Consider the following 27,606-nt stretch of genomic DNA (forward strand, 5'->3'; position numbering starts at 1 on the left):
TCAAATACTGTTATTGCGATTCTCAAATACTGATTTTTAGAGAATCGCTATTCGAGAATAGCAAAAAGGGATGTAATAAAAATGTGCAAATATTTTGTGATTCCTTGGCATTCCTTAATTTCGATTAGCAAATTGCAAATTGCAATTAAGGAATACCTTCCCATTCATTCCTAAGAGGCCCATAGGAATGAATGGGACGACATTCTGAATTTGCGATTCGCAATTGGAGAATTGCAAATTGAGAATTCAATTTTAAGGGTGCCAAGGTGTCAAAAGGACACCCTTTTGCACCCCTGAAATATGTATGTGCGCCACATGGCACTTTGAAAAATGCAAAAAAGTGCATTTTTCAAAGAAATCGCAAATTACCACCAACTTGAAGTTGGTGGTCATTTGCGATTCCTTAAGGCTAAATCACATTTTTTTGTGCTTCATACATTGCATTTAAGGAATCGCAATTTGCGCTTCCTTAAATGCAATCGCAAAATAGAGAATTACAAATTTTGAGATTCTTTAATTTGCGATGCCCTTTTGGGATGATAAATCCCAAAAGGCCTTTTCCCATTTGCAAACGGGCCGATTCTGTAAATCGGCCCGTTTGTGAACAGGAAAAGGGCTTGATATATATGTCCCTTAGTCAGGACACCACCCAGCTTACCCAAAGAGGTCCCCCACAACTTGAGCAACCCCAGCATAACCACCACTTCCAAGATGGTGCTCCTTGTTGGACACATGCCCTAGCTTTATGTGTCTATTGCGACTACTTGTCTTTTCCCTCCCTTTGCTTAACACATTCATGCACACTTCGCATCTTCTCCATGCAGGCTGCATTACAGTCTGCGTGGAGAACATGCCCAGGCCCCCATTCCCTAGCTAAGCTCCGATCCACAGCGCTCAGACCAATCACAACGCTTCATTGCAGTGTTGTGATTTGCTATTATGAGGCTGGGAGCTGGGTGATTCCTTCTGCTTCCTGCATCCTGCTGCAGGACCGGAGTCATGAAGAGGATGATGATGGACAGGCGCAAGCCTGCTGTCACAGGTAAATGTTTTTTTATTTTACTTTTTCCGTCTGTCCCCTAAGGCCCCCTGCCCCCACCTCACCACCTGGATCTGGTAGCATCCACAACTGGCCCTTTCATGTAAAACCAATGTAGGTAAACATGCTTCCCCCCTTTTATTTCGCTTAAACAGGGTTTAAATCTATTATATGCACTTTTAGTGTCCCTCTCCCATTGCACTTTACGAAATGTGCAGAATTTGGATTACTTTACATTTCTGCTATTCTAATGGTTTTAGAGACATATGTTAACCCCTTCGCTGTGGCGGCTATTCCGCTGCAGCGCTAAGGGGGCGGGGGGCTGCGCGGCGCTCACACGCTGGTGACGGAACCACTCCGTCACCAGCCTCGGGTGAGCTGTGCTGATGACGGAGCGGTTCCGTCATGGCCCCGCCCGCTCAATAGAACGCCCAGCACAGGCGCGGAATCCGCGCCGAGCAGGCACGTCGGGCGGGCCATGACGGAACGGCTCCGTCGTCAGCACAGCGCCACCGCGGCTGATGGCGGAGCGGTGCCGTCATCAGCATCGATGCGGCTAATAGGTGTAATATGATAAATACTGTGAAAGGTTTCCTACTATGAAGGGTGTCTGCCAGCAATCATGGACTAAAAATCATTGGGTAATGCTGCCTGTTCCAAATGCTACAATGTTGTTACTGTATTAGGGTATTGCCCTTGGATTAAGCGAGGAGCAATTATACATCACAAGATGTAGGGTATTACAGAAGCAATATATAGATCCTTGTCTTTAATAATAAAGTGCTGATTAATGCTGTGATTTAAATTTGTATTGTTTGGAAAAAAAGCATCGAGGACTCTTTTTGTAAGATGCTTTCAACACACACAACAGATGGTTCAAAATAATTACAGCTTGGGATGATGTATATTGGGATATAATACGATGCCAAACTCTGACCATGTTTTTCTCTCAGACTTTACGATATCCCAGGATGCCATTTAGAAAGCTCTAAGACATGCAATTACCTCTGGCCATATGTTGTATATTATACTAAAAGTAAAAGTACAGGATGAAAGGAGGTACAATAAACTCCATTTACAAGTCCATCTCGGTTGCACTAGAGCCCTTGCTGCTTGAGCTACCGAGATGTAAGGATCTGTGTTCACAGAAATGGCCATTAAAGATTCACTCTCAGAGATTTCCTGGCTTTATGCTGAAAGCGTCAAGTTTAGTAGTGCTCCTTTTCAGGGGTTATCTACCTCATAGTTAAAGTGAACAATAGGAGACTGAGTCTCAAAGAAGTACATTTGTAGTCCGTTTAAGTAGCCTGCCCCTTGCCCAATGTACACTTTGGGGATTTTTCACAAAAAAAGGTAGGCGGTGCTCATTCATATTGTTGTAGTTTTGGAGGCGGAAGGATTTCTGACACCATAGATAGAAGAAGAGCATTTCTCACTTGCCTTAATACACTCTGTAACCCAATGGGTTGCTAAGCAGACCTGAGAGTGCTGGATCCCTTATTTACCCCTAGTAGTAGCGGGCACAGAGCCTGCTCTTGGTCCCTTGACCAACATTCCATTGCTATTGTATGTGCCAAAAGCCCTCAGTGATGAGCCTCTCAACCGAGAAATCCAGGAGGACACATATGGTTTGTTCCTCAAAGCTGATAGGTCTGTATTCAAATACCTAGTTATATCCTCCATTTTGCAAGTTGGGTTCCAGAATTATAAATCCACATAGCTTTGTTTTGTGGGATACAAAGTCTGCACATCCCTAAGCATTGGCTTACTGAACCTGACTGGGACCAATCTTTTAGCTAACAGAAAAAACTCCTCATGTTACATCGCTAGCAACAGATCCTTCACTCAGTGCTCCTGCTAGCTGCTAGATTCAGGTACTTGGATGTTTTCTAATTCTCTGCCTGCAGCTAATCACATGATAAAAAGGCTAACTCTCAGAAATCTGCAACCACCGAACCAATCATATGAGGCAGAGAGAACGCTTCCAATCTACACAGCTGCCATATGCCTGGCCTCTGTTGCCAAAAGATGTCCATCTCTTGATCTAAGGTTTTTCTATCTGAAAGGTTCTTTACTATGATCGCTGTCTGAAGTTATCCTTTATTATAGAACTCCTGCAAATTCAGCTTTGAGATGATACAGAGAACTGAGTTCCAGAAAACTTTTAAGATAAAAGTACCTTTTCACACCAGATAGCCTCATTAGCTTGCTTCATCCAAAAGAGACATAACCAGATACATGTTTTCTGGATACAGTATTGAAGGAACTTTGTTAAAACATGTACAATAGTCACTTGCATCTTCCCTGCTAAGATAATTTCATACACACACCCAGATCAACAGCACACTTTGATTGAATCCAATGTGGGCGTTATTTGTACCACCTCAAATATCATGGGGTTGTGGGTGAGAATCCTGCTCTTTGTTAGCCTTTTGCGTGGTCTTACCCCAAATCTTTTGCCTCCTCCCCTCCTGTTTACTGGAGTTTGTTTTTGTTGGCCTTAGGACTCTGTGCTCTTGACCAGGGCTAACCAGTGCTAAAGTGCTTGTGTTTCGTCTTGAAGCATGGTAAACTTGACCTGAACCCAATTGGCATATAAGATTTACATGTACTTTTAGGTTTTACATGTTCTGGCAGTGAAAAACTCTTACATTTGTTGTTCACTACAACAAGGCTTACCTCTCCAATATGATAACATTGTGTTACTTTATTACATTTAAATAAGTGATAACTTTTGATTGTGAACAGGTAAAATGTCATGTATACATTAAAATGAATTGTAACTGTAATATAAACCCCTCTAAAAAGGCAAATTCAGATTTTAAGTCACAGTTCTTCAATTGCCAGTTTTATAAAGTTGCCATATGCTTGTCCTAATCATGTAGTTCCTGCAGCCTGTAGCCTGGTTCAAATGACTGGGTGTATGTGGCAGTTGACCATTATGTATTCATTCCAGACAGTAAGGCAAATGTGGACTAGTGTTGGCAGGGTGGGCCATCCTACCAGGATGGGAGGGGCAAAGCTGTTCACTGACCCTATAACATTTTAAGAGGGCTATCTAAAGCATACTCACAAACAACTTGGCACCAGCCTTTTGTCCCCCCACAACCCATGGAGTCTGGGCAGGGGAACAAAGGAAATTTCATAACCAGATGTAGAGGAGTTTAGAAGTTTCTCCCACTTCAAAGCTGATACTAGCTATAAATATTGGACCTTCAGAACAACTCTTCAGTACACTCATGGACCTGTGGACACTACAGAATTGATGGTGCCCTGCATCAAGAGGAATGCCCTGCTGCTTGAAGCATATCCTGCACTCTGAGAAGGAAGACTTGACATGCTCCCTTCATCCCAGGCTGAGGGACTCCAAGCATCAGTTGGCAGACACCCTGCTCTGAGCTACAGGGACACAAAAAACTCCAGATGCCTCCCTGCAACTGCCCAGCTGATCTGCACTGGACCTGCCTAAGCACTGCTGGCCCCTGCTGGAATGGATCTATGATCCACAAAAGGTGCCTTCCAAGGTTCTGGGCCCTTGCCTAGCATCAGAAAGAACTCCTCCTGGCCTAACTGAAGGTTCTACTGAATCCAACACGAAGCCGCACAATTCCTCACTGCACAGCTGTAAGCAACATCGGAACAGACACTGAGCAAGGCAAATCTCTGCAAAGCCTCGATGCACAACTGACAGCTTCATCGGAAAATACTCTGAGCAACAAAATGCCTTGCTATACAGCTTCATCGAAAATGATGCCCGATGACGCAAAGTCTAGCAAAGCAACACCACTCAGACCTCGCATCAAGTACATAAGATACAACTTTCAATTGGCTAAACTTGGTTGTGTGCCTTGCCTGTGCTCCATCAGTCGGCCTGCACTTGATACTTTGTCCAGGTACGGCGTGACCAGATACCATCAGTTGGCGTTTTGCAAACTTTGGAGCTATTTTTACTTAAACCTTATAAAAGTCAATATCTCCAGTTCTACTCATTGCATTTTTGTCGTTTGGGTCTCAAATAACTATTTAACTCACAATTTTTCAAAATTGGTTTGGGCTATTTCTTGTGCTGTGTTTTCATATTATTACTGTTGGGTCTGCTGCATAAGTACTTTACACATTGCCTCTAAGTTAACCCTGACTGCTTTTGTGCCAAGCTACGAAAGGGTTAAGCAAAGGTTAATGTAGTAAGATTGTGGTTGTTGCTTGAGAAGGGTTAACAATCCCCTCAACAAGTAATTCAATTTTTCATACTCTTGATATTTCAGGCTTTCATGCATTAATATCAATGACAATATTGTAAAAAAAAAATCCATCGGTTGACATAGCATGTTGAGTTTTTGTTTTTTTTAGATCTATATAGGGGTGTAATTGCTGGTAACAGAGAGCTTTACATGAGAACCAGTTGCATGACAGAAGGGCACATTCATTTTTAGGCACAGGGAGATTAAGTGATTTGCTCAGAATCACAGGTTGTTTGAGCATCCACCAGAATCATGGTTCCCGAGCTTCAGAGTCAGTAGCCATAGTCCTTAAGCCACAGACTCTCCCTTGAGTTAGTAACATATTGCTCTGTTCTCGATTTATGGGAAACATCCTTAACAACGCGGTTATTACACCGCAATGCTGTTACATCGCGGTCGCTATCATTAAAAATGGTGTAGTTTAACCGCATCGCTGCGGCGGCTTTTCCCTCTGTGTGCGGCATTTTTAAAATTACCGCAATACATGACGAGCTGAGCTCGTCATCAGCACACGGCAGGTAAGCCTGATGACGAGCTGAGCTCGTCATCAGCATCAAAGTGGTTACTATCCCAACACCTTCCCTACTGATAAGTGGACTGGAGTTGGAATAGTAAATTACCCTTTTTTAATGTTAGCACGCCACCTAGCGCCAGTCGATGTAAAGACTTGCTTTGTAAAGTCATAGCATGGTAACATGCAGTCTTTGTAACGACTGCGACGTAACAGCACGCGTTGTAATAACACGCGTTGTTACGTCATACATCCTCGATTTATACGCCATTTATTTTTAAAACACATTCTATGGCCATATGGGAAATATTATGAGCCTGATTTGACAAGGTTACACTCAAGTGAGAAAAAGTGAAAGCTGTGCTCTTAAAATTTGGGTCCTGATTCTAAAGTGAGAATCTTCACAATTTTTAATGTGATTATGAGGGAAAAAATTTGTAACCTAGGGTTCTCATCGAAAATGCACGACTCTCATAAAAAGCACTTTGATGCCATTTGAGTGAAGTTCGTGCTATAGTAAAGTACCAAAAAACGTAATACTTGTATACGTAATGAGATGCCAGCCAGGCCCTTGCCAATGAAAACTACAACAATCTTATTATAAACAGACTACTGAAAGCCTGGGTGTTTGAATTGAGAAAAAGTTGATTATCTCCCCAAGTTGTAGGTGTACGTCTACACGGATTTAATTTGTTTACTTTTTATGGGAATGATTAATGTATTTGAATATTGCACAACTTGAAAGAAGTGCAGCGTGGTATATTTTTTTGCTGAAAGTGTTGAACTCAGAGGTGGAACCCCTGAGGCCAGTTCCTTCTTAATGCATGGGCACGCTAGACAGTTGCCCCGGGAGGGGAGTGGGGGGGCAGCATTTGTCTTAGGGGCGGCTCCTCCAGTAGGGCGGAGGAGCGTCGCCCCACTGCTTTCTCGCAGTCCGAGAAAGCCAAAACATAAAATGGTAATAACTTATTACCATTTTATGTTTGCTTTGCACATTGCGGGTGGGCAGGTGGGTGGGGCTGCTCTGCTCTTTGAGGAGGGAAGGTGTGGTGTGCCCCCTCCTGAGTGCGCAAAAACTGTTTGGTCCGTCCTCTCAGGCCGCCCATATCAGTCATGCGCACTCAGGCTTGCATGGAGAACATGGCCACCCCATTAGCCCTTGGCTGGGCGGCGTCCCGACCAATCATAATGCTGCTTGAAGCGTTGTGATTGTCCTTAGGGGAGGGAACCTGGCTGCCTGCTTCCTGTTCCTGTCGGAGGCAGGAGAGCAGGAGCCGAGGCGGCTCTACCTGGGGCGCTTACCGGGGAGAGCAAACCTTCAAGGGCCCCATTCAGCCCATGACCAATGACTAGCTGTGAGATGTGGGCGGCTCAGGGTCCCCACTTCACGTCCTGTAGGCGGGACCATCATGCGTGAGACTACCGGCGTAACTCTGCCGCCACCAGGCCCAGTTTGGGATCATTATAATCCCCGCAGTCACCGGAATCTGTGGCATCCCGCTGGCATTCTGCAGGCATCAAAGAAGTGCAGGCTGCCAAGAGAGACGCCCTTGGTCTTTAATTGAAACCACTGGGGTTTATTGTGCAGGGCAGCGCCCCGCCCGCGGTTTTACTCACACGTCCTCGACAGAGGTATAAATACACAGAGATCACACATTCCTGGCAAGCCTTCTGCTTGTAAGCATGCAAGGTTTCGTTGAAGTGACGCTGCCCTTCAATTAAAATGTGCTTCCACTTCAAACCCCACCCACTAGGTAAACACAACCTGTCCCACTCTGTGGGAACCCCTATCTGCCGCTTCCCCGGCACTTGCTGCAATACCAGGCCAACAAGCAATGCTTCCTAACTGCCCTAATCTGAAAATAGTCAGAAATGTGCACCTATAGGTTTTCCACCTCCGCAGGTTTTCAGCTTTTTTTGATATTCACAAAATATTTTCAGGCCATACCTAGAGATCTGAAGCGATGACAGGTTTCCCGGATTACTCCAGGGAAACTTGTTAGGTTTGCATCCGAGAACATAAACAGTTATAATTAGTGCCTTGGGAAAACAATGAAGAAGCCAAAATGCATTTTTTAAAGTGTTCCTTTTTAGTGTGCATGGGGACATCTCCGTTTTTGGTGAGTGTTCCTCTCACCTTCTCATCCTGGGAAGGAATTTACTATTGTCCATGATACAAGTAAATCTCATTTCTTTCCTGGAGTGAACCCCCGACCTTTACCAGTATGGGACAAGGCCAGAGATGAGAGATGAGTTTGTGAATACCCACAAAAGTACATTTTGGGTGAACACAAACTAACAGTGCATTAAAACAGATATTAGAACATTGGAATGTCGAGAGCCCCACCAAAGACCATAGAGTAGTAGAGGGCCGATAATGATGGGTAGAGGAGTGGTGCACCAACATCACAATGTTTCTTATCACCTTCCGTGCTCATGACGAGCTGAGCTCGTCATGAGGCACGGTGCTCGTATGCTCATGACGAGCTGAGCTCGTCATGAGCCGTGGAATGCTCACACGCTGGGATAATTCCCCTGCTGTGCTGAACGTTCCACGGAAACGGGTGTGGTCATGACGAGCTCAGCTCATCATGAGCACACGAGCACTGTGCCTCATGACGAGCTGGGCTCGTCATGAGCACGGGGGCGCCCCCCCAACCCCGCCTCCCAGCACAGCCGGTAGAATTACCCCCGCTGCGAAGGGGTTATTCTGTTCCTCACTACTAACATTTTCAACATTTCAACCACTGTGTTGGTCTGTGGCTCGGGGGTATAGCCCGCGGAGAAGTTATTTAGGAGCAACCCATAGCCCTTGGTGGGGGAGTAAAATGCTATAATGCTGCCTGATTGATGGACCTTCCTGTCCATATAAGTCACAGGCATCTGTCATCTGAGGCACAAGGTTGAGTCTACATATACAGAGCCAAACAATGCACTATCTTTGGTAGGCTGCAATAATTTTGTGATCACATCATCTGTATGAAATTATAACTCCACTCTAATTGTGCTGATTAAAGAAAAAATCTGGATTAAAAATAACAATGAAGAGTTGTTAGAATATTTTTTTTGTAGAAGCCAGAAAATTTCACTCATTATACCACACAATTTTTTTTAAAATATTCAATAATGTTTTTCAAAAGCTCATTTTAAAATCTTGGGGAATTTGTGGGAGGTTTCTGGCTATTGGAGCAGTAAAGAAGGAGGTACTGTCTGTTAGAGCTCCTGATACAGAAAGGTGTAACTAGAGAAAATCACAATAATTAAGTGCAAAGTATTTAAAACTCACTAACGCCCTCGGCACTTTATGGACACAAGCTGAAGGCAAGGGAGATTGGTGAGTAGCAAGGCAGCTGATAATCAGACTGGAATGTCGGGAGCTCCAGTGAAGACAGTGGTGTGATTCAGGGCTTCTAATGGCTGGCATAAGCCCTCTGCACCAATGTTCCAATGTTGGACTTTTTTGTTCTCCTTTTCAATTTACAACAATCTGCCCTCAGGTGGTGGAATGTTCTAATAGCCTTATAGCCCCATTCTGCCTCGAGCTATAGCGGTTATTAAAGGCCCTCTCCCTCGTTGTAGGCCCTCACCCGAGGCGAGGGCCTATAACTCGGGTTCAGTGCTTTTATCAACTCGTATAGCCCTCGCATCAGGTTATAATTCTATGTTGATTTCTAAACTCAACGTTAAGGACAGCGCTAAAGGCAAGGGCGCATAAAGAGGGCAACGGAAAGGACACCTTTTAGCTTATAACAGAGCTATATGGCTTTGAGGAACGGCCTCTCTGACCCACAACACAGGCAGAAAAACAGGTTAACTGCACTGTTTCCTGTAATCCCCGCCTCACGCTGTCATCGAGTTTTGAGTGCATGCAACAGTTGTGCATGCTAGCTTTCTAAGCCTTTTTATTGGCTGAGCCGATCTGAGCATTCCCTGCCCGGTGCTGACAATTTGAACACATGCATTCTAAGCCTCCCTTGTGGCCTATCCAGTTTGAGAGTTCCATGGGAGGCGCTGAGGGAATGTCACGAATTTGGTCTTACAGTTTGTTGAAAGCCCCTGTCACCCCTGAACATCTATGCAGGTGGAAAAGGGAGCACTACCCCTGCGCTGGGAAGTAGGGCAAACAGGTGATGGGAGTGATAGAGAAAGGCTGGATTGGATCTCATTCTCAGAATGGATGGTCACAGGGCAGCCTTGGTGTGTTTGGAGGCATGATATGTTGAAAAACTGGCTGTAGGTGAAATGGGAGACCACCTACAGATACAAGGTACCATATTGCAAAAAACACATTCTCCACATAAAATCTCAACAGCTGATGACCCTTTGACCTTCAGCAGTGGGAGGCAATCTTCACACATTTATAGGCTCAGTCTGCGGGATAAGAACATGTGGCTTCTAATTTGCCCCTCACACGTGCCAGACATTTGTTGTGCCATATAGCCTAAAAAATGAAATCGAATGAGCTCAGTTCCACAGGTGCACGGCAGGACACACAGGATGGGATGACAGAGCAGGTTCACAGAAGGGCCGCGCTACAGAAGAGAGTGTGTGCCAGAGGTGACTCCTCAAGCTGATGCCAGCAGTCCTTCAATTTGAGGATTAAACAGGTATTATTTCGGACTGAAAAGAGCACTCAGAATATCTCTAGAACATACTTTTTTTGTGTGCTCCTTTTTTTGTGATAACTTCTATTTTGCTGGCTTGCTGTGAGTATTGGTCAATACTTTATTTTGACTTAGTCACTGTTAGCAGTCGAGAGGACACTCATTGGTTCTGTAAAGGAGAATCATGGCGAGGTACTCTGGATAATATTGTACTATGTGCTGCTTGCTGGAGCAGAAGGACCAAGGGTTTTTTGATGATTCACGTTGTGGTCTCATGGCTCACCACTCAAAAAGTGCCCAGCAGCAGCAGCAGCAGCAATAAATCATTGTCCAGGCAAAAACTCACTTTTCAGAGAAAAGAGAAGTGTGTTATTTTCTACCAACACAAAGCAAAAATACAACATTTACAAACAATTGCTCAGTCCCCCACTAAGGCGGGGCTCTTGTATTTCTTTGGTGTCTCACTCCATCCACAAGCAAAGTGGTTATTCCCCGCTCACTATTGGTAACATCCAGGGTGTACGTCACTAGGATTCTGAGACGCAAAAGTCCATTTTGACTCTAATTTAAGTCAATTGTGTTTTAAGTCAATTGTGTTCCAGAGCTACCGTGTTTACTAGCAGCAAGTTTTCCCAGGGCCGATAGGCCTGAAATCAGACTTACCCTCACCGGCAGGTGTGCAACGTATGTAGTTCCTGAGTGCACCCCATCTGTGGGTGCTCGAAGCAGCTGCAGCTTAGTTTAGGTGTGTCTGCCGCATGCAGCACAGGTGGCTACACTCACCGGGTGGAGATTACATCACTCACGGTCGCGCTCTTGATGCGACCGGAGGTTCTCTGTGGTGTGTGTCCGGTTCATCCCCCCCCCCCCCCCCCCCCCCCCCCCCGGTGGGGTAGTTGCAAGGATTATGTCATGGCGCCCCCACCTGGGTGATGTTGCATCGGTGCTCCCACAGCATCGTGGTGGGGAGGTGGTTGTAGATCAGGTCACAGTGCTTGATGCTCCCAGTGACCCTTTCTGGCATATGGGAGTTACTGTATGTCACAGTACATGGGCTACCGCACAATCAGCATGGTAAACTTCGACGGCGGCCCCTCCTGACATGCGAGGTTGCTGACTCAGCTCTAAGCACTGGCTCCGGCCCGAGTGCCGTAGCAAATGACTCACTTCCTGGCAGCCCTCCCCTGGCATACGGAGGTCGCTGACTCTGTCCTGCACAAGGGCGATTACCCAATTGGTACATGAACCATTTCCTCACACTTTCCAGAGGGAATCCACTTGACAGGGCTCTCCAATGGACATTGCTCCCTCCATTGCTCCCTTCTTCCTTACCAGGCACATTGGTCATGGCAAGCAGGCAGGTGCTGGTAATCCCTGGGTGATGTCCCCTCACCTAGCAGGGAGACTAGCAGGCCTTTGCCTCTAGTCCTAGCCACAGGCAAAAGACTTGCAGAGCCGCCCTTCCTCACACAGCCCGTCGGGCTGCCTGGTAGATGACAGTTTTTGGGGCTTTAAACTCCCATTCTTACAGTTAATTTCCAGACACCAAATATGATTAAGGGGCTGAGTCTTTGAAGTTTTGTGCTTGGGGTCTGCTTCTTTAGAAGTGCCCACTCCTCTCTTCCCTTTTTCCCTTGAAAAGCAGTCTGTTACTTCAACAACAACACAGGCCATGGGAGTGACTAGAGTTTGCACCTATATGTCAGCAACAGTCATATGTGTATCAAAGGGTTAGCCAGAGGCCCCATGCCCTACTCTTTATAGTTCTGTTATCTGGTCCCTTTGAAGTGCACAGAGTAGCCTGGGTCATCCCTCTCCAGTGGGTGTCCAAACAAGCTGACGGGAATGCGGGAACACACAAATCTGTCTGGGGGGTATTTCTCTAACTTGTCTACATGTCCCACCATGCATTCTTAGGTCTCCCAAAATGGAAGCCAAGGCCCTCCATGTATTGTACCATTCACAGGCACACATACGCCCAGTGCATGTATACAGTGTACACATACTGCACAGTACTGTATCCTCCATGTTGTACCACTCATAGGCACACATATATCACATGCATGCATACAATATGCATGCACCATACCTTTCATGTATTGTACCACTCACTGGTACATATACACCCAGCACATGCATTTAACCTGCACATACGGCTCAGTACTACATACTTCATGTATTGGACCACCCAGACACACATACAACCAGCACTGATACACCACTCCTGCACAACACTATGAGAAGCTGGCCTGAGAAGTAGGGGTGATACATGAGAAGTAGGGATGAGCAGTAGAGAGGATGGGTGAGAAGCAAGGATGATGGATGAGCAGTAAGGATGAGAAGTAGGGATGATGAATGAGAAGAAGGGATGATGGATAGCATGGGTGAGAAGTAGAGGTGATGGATGAGAAGTAGGGATGATGGATGAGAAGTAGGTATGGGAAGCAGGGGTGATGGATGAGAAGTAGGTATGATAGATGAGAAGTAGGGATGAGACGTAGAGTTGATGGATGAGAAGGAGTAATGATGGAAGACAAGTAGGGATGATGGATGAGAAGTAGGGATGATAGATGAGAAGCAGGGATGGGACGTAGGGATAAGGTGAGAATTAGGGATGATGGATGAGAAGTAGGTATGAGAAGCAGGGATGAGAAGTAGTAATGATGGAAGACAAGAAGGGACATTGGATGAGAAGTAGGGTTGATGGTTGAGAAGTTGAGTAGTAGGGATGGTGGATGAGAAGTAAGGATGATGAATGAGAAGTAAGGATGATGAATGAGAAGTAGGGATGACGGATCGTAGGGACGAGAAGCAGGGATGATGGACGAGAAGTAGGGATGATGGAAGAGAAGTTGGGCTGATGAATGAGGATTAGGAGCGATGGAAAGGGGGATGAGAAGTAAGCATGATGGATAAAAAGTAAAGATGATGGATGAGAAGTAGTGATGAGAAGTAGGGGTGATGGATGAATAGTATGGATGACAAGTAAGGGTGATGGGTGAGTTTTAGCGATTAGGGATAAGACATAGGGATAAGAAGTAGGGATGGTGAATGAGAAGTAGGGATAAGAAGTAGAGATAATGGATGGGAAATGGGGATGATGGATGAGAAGTAGGGATGAGAAGTGGGAATGATAAATGATAAGTAGGGATGATAGATACAATGGATGAGAAGTAAGGGTGATGGATGAATAGTAGGGATGAGAAGTAGGGGTGATGGATTAGAAGTATGGATGAAGGATGAGAAGTAGGGATGAGAAGTAGAGATGATGGATGACAAGTAGTAATGATGGAAGGCAAGTAGTGATGATGGACGAGAAGCTGAGAAGTAGGGATGATGGGTGACAAGTAGGGATCCGAATCAGGGATGAGGGTTGAAAAGTAGTAATGAAGGAAGACAAGTAAGGATGATGGAGGAGAAGTAGGGATGATGGATAAGAAGTAGGGATGAGAAGCGTTGATGTTGGATGAGAAGTTGAGAAGTAGGGAAGATGGGTGAGAAGTAGGGACAAGAAGCAGGGATAAGAAATAGTAATGATTTAAGACAAGTAGGGATGATGGATGAGAAGTTGAGAAGTAGGGAAGATGGGTGAGAAGTAGGGACAAGAAGCAGGGATGAGGGCTGAGAAGTAGTAATGATTTAAGACAAGTAGGGATGATGGAAGAGAAGTTGGGATGATGGATGAGGGGTAGGGATGAAGGATGAGAAATAGGGATGAGAAGTAGGGATGATGGATGAGAAGTAGGGATGATGGAAGTCAAGTAGCGATGATGGATGAGAAGTAGGGAGGATAAGTACAGTTGATGTATGAGTAGTAGGTCTGAGAAGCAGGTAGGAGGGTTGAGAAGTATGAATGATGGAAGGGAAATTAGATAATGGAAGAGAAGTAGGGATGATGGAAGAGAAGTAAGGATGTTGGTTGAGAAATAGGAATGAGGGATGCGTAGTTGGGATGATGGAAGAAAAGTAGGCATGGCGGATGAGAAGTAGGGATGATGGACGAAAAGCAGGGATAAGAAGTAAGAATGATGGATGATACTTGGTATGATGGAAGAGAAGTACAGATGATGAATGAGAAGTGAGGATGAGAAGTACGGATGAGGTGTGAGGATGTCCTAAAATTGATGCTATACATTAGTGTAAAGATATGGTTCGTCAGTAAGAGACATTCCGCAGAGAAAGTCCTCCTTGGTTTGTGTAGGGAGGATTTCTCGATATCATCCATCACCATCTAGAATGACCCCTCATTCCTGATGCCTCCAAAATAAGCTTGAAGCTCTTTAACCTAAAGCCATACGATCGCAGGTAGTCTGCTCATTTAGATTCCCCTCCAGAATGAAACCTGTTTTTCCACACTAGCCTGGTTTTTTGAAAGAATGTAATTTAGTTTTTTTCTTTCCAAGAATTAAGGGGCATATTATCAAGGGTTTTATGGAATGGAATGGAATGGAATGAGGATTTGTATAGCGCGTTGGCTACCCAGGGGCGTCCCAGCGTTGTAGAGAGCTTGAACTGGTTCAGAGAGGTGGGAGGGGAGAGGCGGAGTGAGGTTTTAAGCCGAAGTTTTGCTGAATAGCCAGGTTTTGAGAGTTTTCCGGAAAGTGAGGAGGTTAGGTTCGGATCTGATGTGGAGAGGGAGGGAGTTCCAGATCCTGGCTAGATTGTAGGAGAGCGCTCGACCACCACATCTGGCCTTCCTGATGCGTGGTACTGAGGCGAGGTGGGAGGTCGCAGATCTGAGAGAATGGGTGGGCTGATAGGCTTTCACCAGGGGGGAATTGATGAGGGGGCCTGTTCCCCAGTAAGAGCGATGTGCAATGCACATGCTCTTAAATTCGATTCTGGCTCTCACCGGGAGCCAGTGAGGGTCTCTCAGTCTGGCTCTTACTGAGGTTCGGCGAGGAATATTCTGGAGGATTCTTGCCGCACAGTTTTGAATAACCTGGATTCGGTTGAGTGTGGATTGGGGTGCTCCGAGGTATAGGGCATTTCCACAATCGAGGCGGGAGAGGATCAGTCCTTGAACCATAATTCGTCTGGAATGGAATGGAAGGAGAGGGAGAATTTTGCGAAGCAGTCTCATCAACCCAAAGCAAGTGGCAGCTAGCTTGGTAGCCTGATGGTTGAAAGAGAGGGTGTTGTCCAGCCAGATGCCCAGGCTCTGCTTTTTCGCTTTAAAAGCCAAGAAAGCGGAGATAAAATTATCTCCCTATCAGCAACAGGGTGCTAACACCCAAATTTGCATGTTAGCAACCTTTTTCTCTACGCTTCCCCTTGCATCTCTATTGAGAGATATATCCAGAGAAAAATAATAGGAGAAATGTTGTTAAGCGACATTTCTTCCATTATCAAGGATATCGCTAACCCTGTTAGTGATAAGAAAAAGCAGCGCTAACCGCGGTTAGCGCTGCACCTGGTATTTTCCTGACTTAGCCATGATATCCTATGGAAGGTGGATATCATGGCTAAGTTTGTGAGCCCCTATCATCAAGCTAACGCCAAACTTCGAGAGATTATCATTGGTTTTCCAGCGATAATCTCTAATTTGGCAGTTAGCGCGAGGATTTTCATCACTTCTGAGATAAGCGTTGCTAATAGCACGCTATCTCAGTGATAAAAATCCATGCTACCCAGCGATAATTATCCTAGCGCTAAGTGCGCTTAGCGATAATTTTCGCTGGGGCTTGATAATATGGCCCTAAATTTGTCAAAACAAGCTCCTCTTACAGGTGTGTTGGTAGTCTATGACTGTTGTTTTGGGTTACTTCTATTTCCTAACCCTGTCAGCCCTTCTAGAAGTGGGAATGCTTCTACGTTTCTTGAAGTCTCTAGACTTCTTTTATTCTGTTCCACCCCATCGCTAACATTTAATATGCTCCTGGCGTACAGTGTTGCCCAGGGCAGGATGCAGCAGGTGGGGCAGGTTTTTATCTTTGAAGGAACTTCCTCTAAGAATGAGGTATTCTATTATTTCAGACAATCAAAGAACAGCCTCACATAATTCTTCTTGTTTGGCAGCTGTATTTAGCTGGTAAGGTAGTGCAGCATGCTAAATCTTACTGATGACATCTGTGTACACCATGCAGCTCCAGGCTAGAATCTCCGGCTGTCCTCAACATTTCAACATTCAGAGTCCAATCAAATGAGTACCTCAGGGAGATAAGGTGTATTGGCCAGATTCCTACAATATTTTGTCCATGGTAAGAGCCAAGACTTCAAGATCCCACTAACAATGAATTATTACCTAACTGCATTCCCAACTATACCCTTTATTGGAAACCTTTCCCCAAAACATATAGAATGAATGAGCAAACATCTGCGTGCAATGGAGCACTCCTTAGAAAACAAGATTAGAAATAGGAAATGCTTAATTTGAGCCTGTGTTTTCCGGTGCTCGGCACTGGCACTTTATTGTCAAGACTGGTGCTTGTGACGGTCTGCCACTGTCTGAGATGACCACATCAAAAGTCAATTGTGAATTCAATAGCAATGAAAAATAAGTATTATTTGCCTCCCAAGCCATTCGTATAGCTTTGAAGGCCTTGAATAGTTTGAATTGTCACGCTTGTGATGGTTAGTAGTTGTGTTGTACTATCATTGGCAGCATTGCAGGAGCAATGTGTGGTGAAAGATGCAGTGTCCCCCTGACGAAAGCCCTGGCATTTATGTTTTTTACAAATTAAGCACTGGGAATAGGATCATTGCACTACAGTGTTGCAAACAGTTAGACCAAACAATTCCTGTACTTAATCAGCTTCCGGCGCAGTTACAATGAAGTATTTAGGAGTACCTGGGATTTCATCTGCCTCTCCATTGGTAGACTTAAAGCGGTTCCCCTCAATCCTCACATTTGGGCAGAGAACATCTAGAATAAAAAGATAAAAACAGTTAATATTTATATTAAAATCTCGCAAAGCTCAGAAGTCGAGAACAAGTCACAATTGCATTCACAATGTATGTACAATCAGTTTATTAGTGGAGTTGTTTCCTGGTGCTAAATATAAATATGTCTACAGCATTGATTACATTTTAGTTTGTGAGAATAAAAGACATACCAAGAATATGATTGGTAATGTTTTCAGAAACAACAGTTACATATAGTTCAATAAATCTAGCCTGTTCCATTTGTGAGCATCTTACCTTTATTTGCTTTATCTAGAAGGGCTGTAGGCTACCCTTGTTTGACACACTTACACCGGTGCACAGTATGCCTTTCTACATGTACTAATCCATCTTGTGTTCAAAATGCACCTAGCTATGCTCAGCTTGTACCTGTTAATATTGGCAATTTTAAACCTGAGAGTCTAAAAATAAAGGTTCGCCGGTACCTATGCAGTGAGAGATCAACAAACTAGACCATCTTTATAGGGTAGTCAAAGGACTCCTGAGTACATTAAAATCAGATAAGTAAGAAGGGAAGAACTTCTTTCGGAAGCACAATGCCACAGACCATTTAATTACCAGCTGAACTATGCAGAGGTGTTTAAAGATGGACGCTGGGAGGAATAACTAGTGAGCAACAGGGCGGAGCATGGCAGTCTTCTGTTCATGTCCAGAAAGCTGTCAGCACGGCACCCATAAAGGGGTGTAGCTTGAAGGGGGGGGGGGGTGAGGTGTTTGGGGTGTCACACCCCCTAATAAATGTATTATTTAAGAAATAGTCGGTACAGTAAAGTGTCGGTCAGATTTCACCTGGGCTTTTTGAATACTGGTTCACAAATGTAAGAATACGTTAAGGGATGGATGAATGAATGCATCACTTCAAGTAAGAGTGACTGAGTGCATGGACGGATGCATCCACTCATCCATTTATTGATTCATTCTTGCATTAACCCACTCGTCCATCCACAAAATCACACAAACAAACTCAGCAATCAGTGAAGAGGAATGCTCAGGTCCATTGGCCGCGCAATGCTGGTTTAATAATAGAAAATGCATATAATATATCACTCTGAGCATTTTACACTAGTATTAGCTTGTCACTGAAGCTCAAAAGACAGTATTAGGATGGCCCTTTCTCTAGATAACGTCTTGTATAGTTACCAGTGGAAACAAATTTGGGGGCATATTACCAACAAGTAGCGATATTTATCGCTTAATAGGCTTAGCGACAATTTTTTTATTGCTGCCTATCGCTGGATATGTTAGCGGAGAAAACATGCTATTAGCAACGTTTTTCTCCTTTGTGCTAAAATATCCAGCGATAGCGGCGAAATGCGTGAATATCGCTGAGAATACAGCGATTTTCACGCATTAGCGACGAAATGCTCTTAGCCATGTTATCCACCTCCCATTGGATACCATGGCTAAGAACTGGTCTGGGCAGGTGTTAGTATTTGGAGTTATTTGCGCTTAGCGTGAATATTTCCAACGCTACGCCTGCCTTGCTAATAGGCGATAGCGACGTTAGCGACTGCTTTCAGTCGCTAACTGGTTGGGTACGCCCACTTTGCATGTCATTAGCGATAAACATCGCTGACATGCAACACGGGCCCCAAACTGCTCGCTATCGCCTAAAAGCTGTCGCTAACATCAGTTAGCGACAGTTTGCTAACAGGGCGATAGAATTATCGCCGCCTAGCGGCCGAAAATGGCTGCTAAAGCGGCGAAAATTGCCTATCGCCCCCCTTGGTAATATGCCCCGTGATCCCTTATCTCCCTCCATCGTGACAAATCTCTTGAGGGAGGGCTTTGAGACAGGGATGACTTTGGGAGGGGTACGTGATACTCTTTCACAGTGTGCATTTACTGGAAGCATGGTAGGAGCTTCCACCACCATGCTAAGGAAATTCATATTCACATATGTTTCTCAGGCATGATGGAGTCTGAAAGTACAGCATCAGGGATGCCAGATCATAAGACCTGTTGGAAGCCTGATAGGGACGCAGGAAAATCTAATATAACCCCAATGATACATCACTCAATTACAACAATCATAGCCTTTCGAAGCTATTTTAAAATATACTTCTGACGCACATCCTAAAATCAGTGCACAAAATAGTGTTTAAGATATTAAATATATCATTGTGCAGTATGAAAGCACATAGTGATTACATGTGCCAAACAGTCTTAGATCCACAAAGACTTCAAACAGTATAATATCCCTACGAAATAAAGACCTACCTCCTTTTCTCTCAATTTATAAATAGTTTCCTATGAATTAGTGAAAGGAAGGATGTACACAGCTAAGCAATAGCTTTAAGCAGTGATGACTTTTATTTAACAAAGCACTTTCACACTATGGGCCTCATTTATGAGGCCGTGCGTCACTTTTACGACACCGGTGCGTCACTTTTTGTGACGCACCAGCAGCGTAAAAAATGTGCCTTGTTGCACCATATTTACAAAGTGATGCATCTAGGTAGATGCTTTAATTTGTAAACCCCTGCGCTACATTATACCTGCGCCAGGTATAATGTATGCAGGGGGCGTTCTGATGCAGGAAAAGGTCATAGAAGTGACGCAGTGAAATCTATAGGATTTCACTGCACCACTTCTAGGACGCAAACGCGTCAATTTCTTACGCCTGCCTCACAGCAGGCATAAGACTGATGCAGGCCCTTTCACATGGGGCTTACCCCATGTGAAAGGACACATTGCTGGAGTTGCGTCACTTTTGTGACAGACTCCAGCAATGCATCACTTTTGCGCCATACCGATACGTCAGAAATACTGAGGTGTCTGTAACTCCTTGCGCAATGATGCGTCATACTGTAAATATGACGCATCATTGGTGTTGCAAGGAGGGCGCAATGAAAAGCGAAGCATCGCTGTTTTCACGCAGCGATGTGTCACTTTTCATAAATGAGGCCCTATATCTTTTACGCCCCTACATATAATAGTAAAAGTGAAACACAACGTTCCAGAATGCAAAGTATATTTGGCTAATGCATTGAAACTGCCCCCAAAATATTCCCCAAGAAGGTGTCACTGGGCAGCCGTTGAGTATCAAGTGAAAATATACAGGTGAGTCAGTGTTAGAGTTAAAAGTTAATACATGTGTATAATCCCAATTTTAGACTATTTCTGACTCTCCTCCACACAGTAATCCTATTAGCCCCACCCCTTTCTCTCTGTGTTCCATATCGTTTCTAGTGCTTCTTTTTTCACCTTTCTTTCAATGTATTTTCTCTTGAGATGACTTAAGAAAATAAATGAAAGGGATTTAAGATTTAGTAACCTGCATCACACGACTATCGAATCACAATGAACTTCATAAATACTAATTGTGGTGTTCTCGTTCAGCAGTACATTTGCACATTAATAATGATGCTATCCATTCCCCAAATAAATCACAGTCTTACAATGTGATGGGCACTATTTACAGTAAAGCAGCATCTCAGACAAGACCTCAGCAGCACAGTACTACAGTCAGCCCCATCAGCGTCCCAGGAATGAATCGCCATGGGCAAAAACTCCAGCAGAAAAGCATATATAACCCCTTAAGTGCTGCCGTCGGCCAACGGTCGCCGCGAGCACTACCTTACCAGTGCTGCGCACGACCGTTGGCCGACGGGCCAGCATTCGTTCTTCGAACGTTCAGCACTGGGCGCTGAACGTTCGACGCTCCTATGAGGTTAACAAGGTGGATATTTCCATCAGCACCTCAGACATGAGAATGGCCAATTACGCCAACGTCAGCAACAGAGCAACCCTAACACAATATGCAATACATCCTAAAGCACATCAATCAACCAGGAATCTCAATAGTACAACAATCCCTGAGGCAATGGCAGCACCCTCAGCAGCACTCCAAAAAGAACAACATGCATTCCCTTGCTACCTTCGTTTTTTGCTGGGTTTAGCCCACTTTACCACTGCTAACCAATGCTAAAGTGCATGACCTCTGATGATGACAATAATGAAACGGGACTTATGGAGAGTTCAGCTACTCTGAAGAATGTCCCGGCACTGAAGGTTCTGGGAGAAGGCAATTAACTTTGAGAAAAGAACCAGGTTTTCATCCTCTTTTTGAAAAGTTGTTCAGATTCAACTAGGCAGAGGTCTAGAAGTTTGTTCCAGGCTGAGGGGCCAAATAAGATAAGAACGGCCACCTGCTCTGGAGAGGTGAATCCTGGGTACTTTGGCAAGCGTCCTGTTAGAGGAATGCGTTGCCTGGTCAGGACATAAGCAAGTAGTCTAGATGTAAGGTATCTGGAGTCAGTTAAGTGCAAAGCTCTATGGGTGAGTGCAAGTGTTTTCAACAAGGTGTGGTTCCTCACTGGCAGCCAATGCAAAACATGATAGAATTGGCTTACACCCAATTGGCCTATTGAATTTACTTGTAAGCCCCTAGTAAAGTAGTACTACATGTGTCTAGGGCCCGTAAATTAAATCATATCAGTGGGCCTGCAGCACTGCTTTTGCCACCCACTTAAGTAGCCCTTTAAACACGTCTTATGCCTGCCATTGCAGCCTGTGTGTTCCGTTTTAAACTACCGTTTTGATCTGGCAGAATAAACATTTTGCTAGGCCTAATCCTTAGTTGTTAATACATATAAGTCACCCATTGGTACGCCCTCAACAGCCCAGTGTGCAGGGTGCAGTGTATTAAAAAGTTCGACATGTACTTTTAAGTTTCACATGTCCTGATTGGGAAAAACGCATAAACTCATGTTTCATTACTGCAAGGCCTACCTCTCCCATATGATAAGATTGGTTTTACCTTATTACATTTAATATTCTGTAAATTCGAAATTGGGAGCAGGTAGACAGGTTGAATTAGGTGTCTAAATAATTGTAATTAAACATCCTCTTTAATGGTAAAGTCAGATTTTTAACCACAATTCTGAAAATGCCACTTTTAGAAAGCTGGTATTTTCTTGTCCTAACCATTTGATATCTGCAGCCTGATCCTGGGTCACATAACTAGGTGTAGCTTGCAATTGGTCTTTGTGTGTTGGCCCCAGACAGTAAGACAAAAGGAAGATAGGAGTCGGCAGGATGGGCCACTCTGAGTTAACGAGGGGTAGGAGCTGTCACCTACCACACTTGCACAGCAAAAAGTCTCTGCCGGAGCACTCTCACAAAGGATTTGACACTAGGCTTAGACAGACTAGCTGGGGCTAGGACAGGGAAGCCTGACACCTCGGGGTGGAGACCTCTAGAAGCTTCATCCACTTCAAAGCAGGCACCAGGTATAATAGTTGGACATCAGACCCCCAACTCTTCACTACACTTCTGTACCTGTGGAAGACTCTGCAAGGAAGGAGTGCTGTGCTGCTGAAAGGACTGTCGCTCTACTAGACTGCTACCCCACTGTGATGACCTGCTGACCTCTTGCTTGGTTGAGAAGAAATGGACCTATACCTTTTGTACTCCAGACCACCAGAGTGACTCCAAGGGTTACTTGGATGCGCCCCTGCTTGGAGCTTCAAGGATGGAAGGCTCCAACCACCCTGAAACCAGCACCTGGAATCTGACATCTGGTAGTCCTGCCCTATCAAGTGGTACCAAACTAGTGCTGCCTTTTGGCATTGGGCCTAAAGGTGCTCTACCAGCCTATCAATGGTTTCAGCAGGATTGATGCATCTCTGCTGTGTGGCGCCACCCAGAGGAGAACCTATGCATCACATTTACTACATAGACTCCCCTGATGCAAGGACTTCACCTCACCACCTGCAGCCTTCCATGAACTGTCACTGGGCAACGTATCCTCGATGCAGGCCAAAGCATCGCAAGCCCCTTATCCATGGCACCCTTGATGACAACGCAGGACTCCGCATCTCAAGAAGTGCAGCTACCTTACAACCAGCCGATGCACCACCCATCTTGATGCAGAGCTTCCTACCGCAAGCCCCTTCTTGACGGCATCCTCGACAATACAGGACCTCACATCACAGTTTCACAGATCCTAGGAATCTCTGCTGTGCAACACATCCTCGAAGCAGGACTCTGCAAAGCTCTACAACCAGGATTCAAGGTACTCTTGTTCAGATGGACTAACTGGGTCCCTGTAGGTGGCCCACATCCTATCACTTGTGACTTTGCCCTGATCTGGTGCGACCAGATAACCACAGTTGGGACTTTTTTTTGCTTTATGGCACTACTTTCACTGGAATCTCAAAATGTGCTTATCTCTGGTTCTACTGATTGGATTTTTGTCATTTGGGTTTAGTGGTATTTGTTAAAATGTACTATATTTTTCTAAGTTGCAATTCCCCTTCTATGCCTTGGGGATTACATGCAAGCACACAGCACCACAAACACCACAAATACCATGGACAGCTATTCTGGCAGCGGACCCTGAAAAATAAGTAGTGCACTTCAAGCAGCACAACACTCCTAACACCACTGAGAACACGTGTAGCAGAACTACAATGAAAAAAACACTAAGTGCTCCTTCAGCACCTTTAAAATTCCTAATACCATAAACATTATCTGTAAGAAATTGGGTTGGTAGTTGAGAGGGGTAGAAGTCTCACTCGGGCACCAACCACAATCCTTATGGGGGTGATCCACAAAAGTCACTAAATTAACCTGTGCTTAAACAGCTGGTAGCTTGGCACAAAGCAGTCATTCTTTCTGAGCGTCAAACCAATCTTGAATGCCAAGGCGTACCAATCCAATCCCTGGTCTGCAACATCAGTACCTATAAAGGCTAGAGAGTGGAAGCTCCGCCCTTCTACAGGCAGTATCATGGAATCTGTAATATAGCAGCCTAATCTCTGCAGCACGACTCGCTCTTCTTCGGTCTAGATCTCTCAATGCAATCATCAGTGCACAGATATATAATATCCAATGTAACCTCTAGCCTTACTCTCACCCTCCAATCAGTGCTTGGCTACTTTACCACATTGCCCTGCAGTGCCCTTTACATAAAAAACAAAAAAAGTGAGTATGCTAATGGTGCTCACTAATAGCATTTAATTCACAGCCCTGGGTACATGTAGTGCCATTTACTAGGGACAAGTGAATTAAATGTTCCAATCCGGTGTAAGCCAATTTTACCATGTTTTAAGAGGAGAACACAGGCACTTTAAGAGTGGCTAGCAAAGAAACAGAGCACAGAGTTCTAAAAGCCAAACAAGCAGGTTCAGCAAAAGGGAATTGAAGGAAGGCATCAATCTGGGATGACCCTAGAGAAAGGGGGCCAGGACCAACAGGATCCTCAGCTACACAGCAGTCAATACCGTTATGGGTCCTACCTATGGAAGAACAACAATGCAAACACCATTTCATGGACACCACCTCCAAATGCATCTTCACGCCTGGAACAAAGGTGTCACCAATACATCACCCCAACAACGTGAACAGCATTTACTTAGTTTTTTTATTTTTTATTAAAATTGTATTCAAATCACAAATACGAACAATAGGAATTGTGAGTTCCAACAAAACCAGCCAGCATGTCATACATTGGTACACAGAGCATTACAGTTCAAAAACATCGGAGTGTCGCACATATAACGATACATCGACTGAGCAGCTTGCACAGTATAGTTATCAATATGTCCATACATATACCACAATCTACAATTTAGAACATTTCAGATCTGAAGACCATATGAATTATCGGTGGCGAACAAGTAGTAGGGTCCGGCCAAACTTATCGCATCAGAGATACGCATGATAGAGATTATACAATCGCAAGGCAATCCAAACCAGTACCGAGAGGGAACACAGCACTAAGCATCCACACTGGGGCTGGGTTCAGGGGAGACAGATCTATTTTGCGCCCAATTTAAGAATGGTTCCCATATGTCACGGGGTCTCGAAGTCGGGGGCATTAATTCCCAGAATATACCAAGTTGTGTGTGCCCATATGTAACATCAGTCAGCCAATCCTCGATACAAGGTACCTTTTTTCTCCCCCACCGAATAGCAACCTGTCTTCTTGCAAATAATAAAAGAAGTGCATGCAGTTTGTGCTGCTTTGGTGGTGTGTCTTTCACAAACCTAAGAGACCCAATTAAGGGGAAGGAGCATCCGTTCTACCAACAACCTGTTTAACTTCAGAAAAACCTCCTGCCAAAATGCAGTAAGTCGTGGGCCATCCCACGCAATATGCAAAAAGGACGCCAGAGCATAACCACAGCCCCAGCATTTTTCATCCTCCCTAAGCTCCATGCGATATAGGCTGGTGTCCTGTAATTCCATTGCAAACATTTTTAATGAATCAGGCGGTGCCTATAGTTTGGGGAAAGCTCAGTCAGCTGCCTACAGCAGAATTCCCACTGTTCGTCAGTCAATTGAGGATCGAGTTTGCTGTTCCACTGCTGGAGTGACTTTGGCTGAACCACCGGAGTCGTATTTTGCATACTAGTATACAGGCATGTAACTAGTTTGCGAGGGGAAGGTGATTTCAGGATTTGCTCTAAAGCTGGCAGTAATAGGGGAGCCTCGGGAAATCCTGCCCAAAGTGCACGGCATGCAGCTTTCAGTTTGTATTACAAAAACAACTCTGTAAAGACGCAGCCCGATCCTCAGTCCAAGCAGGTGGGGGCTTAAACTCACCATTTGGGTATAAATCAGCAAATGTGTAAGGTGCATTTCTTTTACCAAGGTCTTATTCACCCTGTCTTCAATACAGGGTAGCATGGGGTTCCATGCTAACGGTATAGATGGCGCATACAGCAGAGGGATATTAGCTCTCCTCCGAAGCGCAGTCCATGCCCAACGCAGAGTGCCCGCCGTATCCACATCTCCCCTGGGGCAGTGTGACTTTTGATATAGCGCCACCCCGAGTGGCACTGGGGCTACCGCATCAATCTCTACTGCTACATGAGGCTGATATGGTGTTTGGTGAACCCAGAAATAGAGAAATTGAGCATGGGCGCATAGAGCATACAGCTGCATATCAGGGGCACCCAAACCGCCCTGCCTCAATGGGAGAGTCAATAGGTCCCATGAAAGCCTGGCCTGAACTCCGGCTCAAACCAGGGACAGCAGTTGCGATGTCAAGCGTGAGAAAAAGTGTTGCGTAAGGGGAATTGGCACGTTGACAAACAAATACAGGAACTTCGTCCAAATGACCATTTTTGTCAGCGCTATCTTCCCAGCAATGGACAAGGGCAGTTTAAACCAAAGTTCAACTTTACCTTCTAACCACGTGTATGCCCTGCCAAAATTCAAGTTCCAAATCTCTTGCAGGTTTTGGCTTAGCCACACTCACAAATACTTGGCTGCCTCGGCCTCCCATCTCGGGGGGAATTCAGATGCTATTATGGAAGTACCATCAGTTAGTGGGAAAATTACTGATTTCGACCAATTAATGGAGACGCCCGCAAGCACTCCAAATCTAATAACTTCTCTAAGAACCGGAACTAGATTTTCTTCTGGGTTTAGTATAGACAAGGTCACATCATCGGCATAGAGCGAGATCAGGAGGCTCCGTGTACTGAAACCGATACCCCGCGCTGTATGATGTTGACGGATTCTAGCAACCAGGGGTTCCATAGCAATAGCAAAGAGCAGGGGTGAGAGAGGATATTCCTGTCTGGTGCCACGCGTTATATGGAATGGGTCAGATAGCAAACCATTTACCCTGATCCGCGCCATTGGCATAGTGTACAATAATCGTATACAACTTATGAACAAGGGACTTAGTCCCATGCACGCTAGTATGGTGAATAAATAGGGCCACTCAAGCATATCAAACGCTTTTGTTGCGTCTAAAAAAATGGCAGCGGCATGTACATCCGGGTGAAGGTAATGTAGCACCGAATACAGTGTGGGCAAGTTGTGTGATGTCGACCGTCCAGGGCTAAACCCTGATTGATCAGGGAGTGCGATCATGGGAAGTAGAGGTGGTAATCTATCTGCCAGTAACTTAGCATACATTTTTACATCTATGTTTATCAAGGATAACGGCCTGTAGGAGTCTACCTCCGTTTCAACCTTCTCGGGTTTCAATAGAGTTATAATAATGGCTTCCCTCATTGATTGAGGCAGAGCACCCGCTTCCAACGCCTCCTCATACACTGCAAGTAATCTGGGAGCCAATTCATCCGAATATGTCTTAAAAAAGGCAGTAGTCAGGTTGTCCGGCCCAGGCACCTTGTCAAGTGGTAGACTTTTAATAACCTGGGCTACGTCTTCCACCGTGATGGGGAGGTCCATTTATTCTCTATGTGTATTGTTAAACCACACCAGGGCAATGTAGTCTACTGGGCTGGAATCTTGGGTGGCAGTGTACAGGGAGGAATAGAAGCTGGAGAACGAATTAAGAATCTCTGATTGGCCCCTAACACAGCCTCCGCTAGCAGTGTT

General features: G+C 45.0%; 1 protein-coding gene across 1 annotated transcript in view; it reads right to left on the bottom strand.

The window, feature by feature from the left end:
• The window catches only part of COL22A1 (collagen type XXII alpha 1 chain), a 994,625-nt gene that overhangs the window by 546,898 nt on the left and 420,121 nt on the right, over positions 1–27,606 (bottom strand). Inside the window, exon 4 of the mRNA XM_086966258.1 lies at positions 17,186–17,260. Within this exon, the coding sequence (XP_086822384.1) occupies positions 17,186–17,260 (75 nt within the window). The remainder of the gene's footprint in view (positions 1–17,185; positions 17,261–27,606) is intronic.

Source organism: Lissotriton vulgaris, chromosome 4_1 (genome assembly GCF_964263255.1).
Source record: "Lissotriton vulgaris chromosome 4_1, aLisVul1.2, whole genome shotgun sequence".
In the NCBI taxonomy this organism is placed as follows: Eukaryota; Metazoa; Chordata; class Amphibia; order Caudata; family Salamandridae; genus Lissotriton; species Lissotriton vulgaris.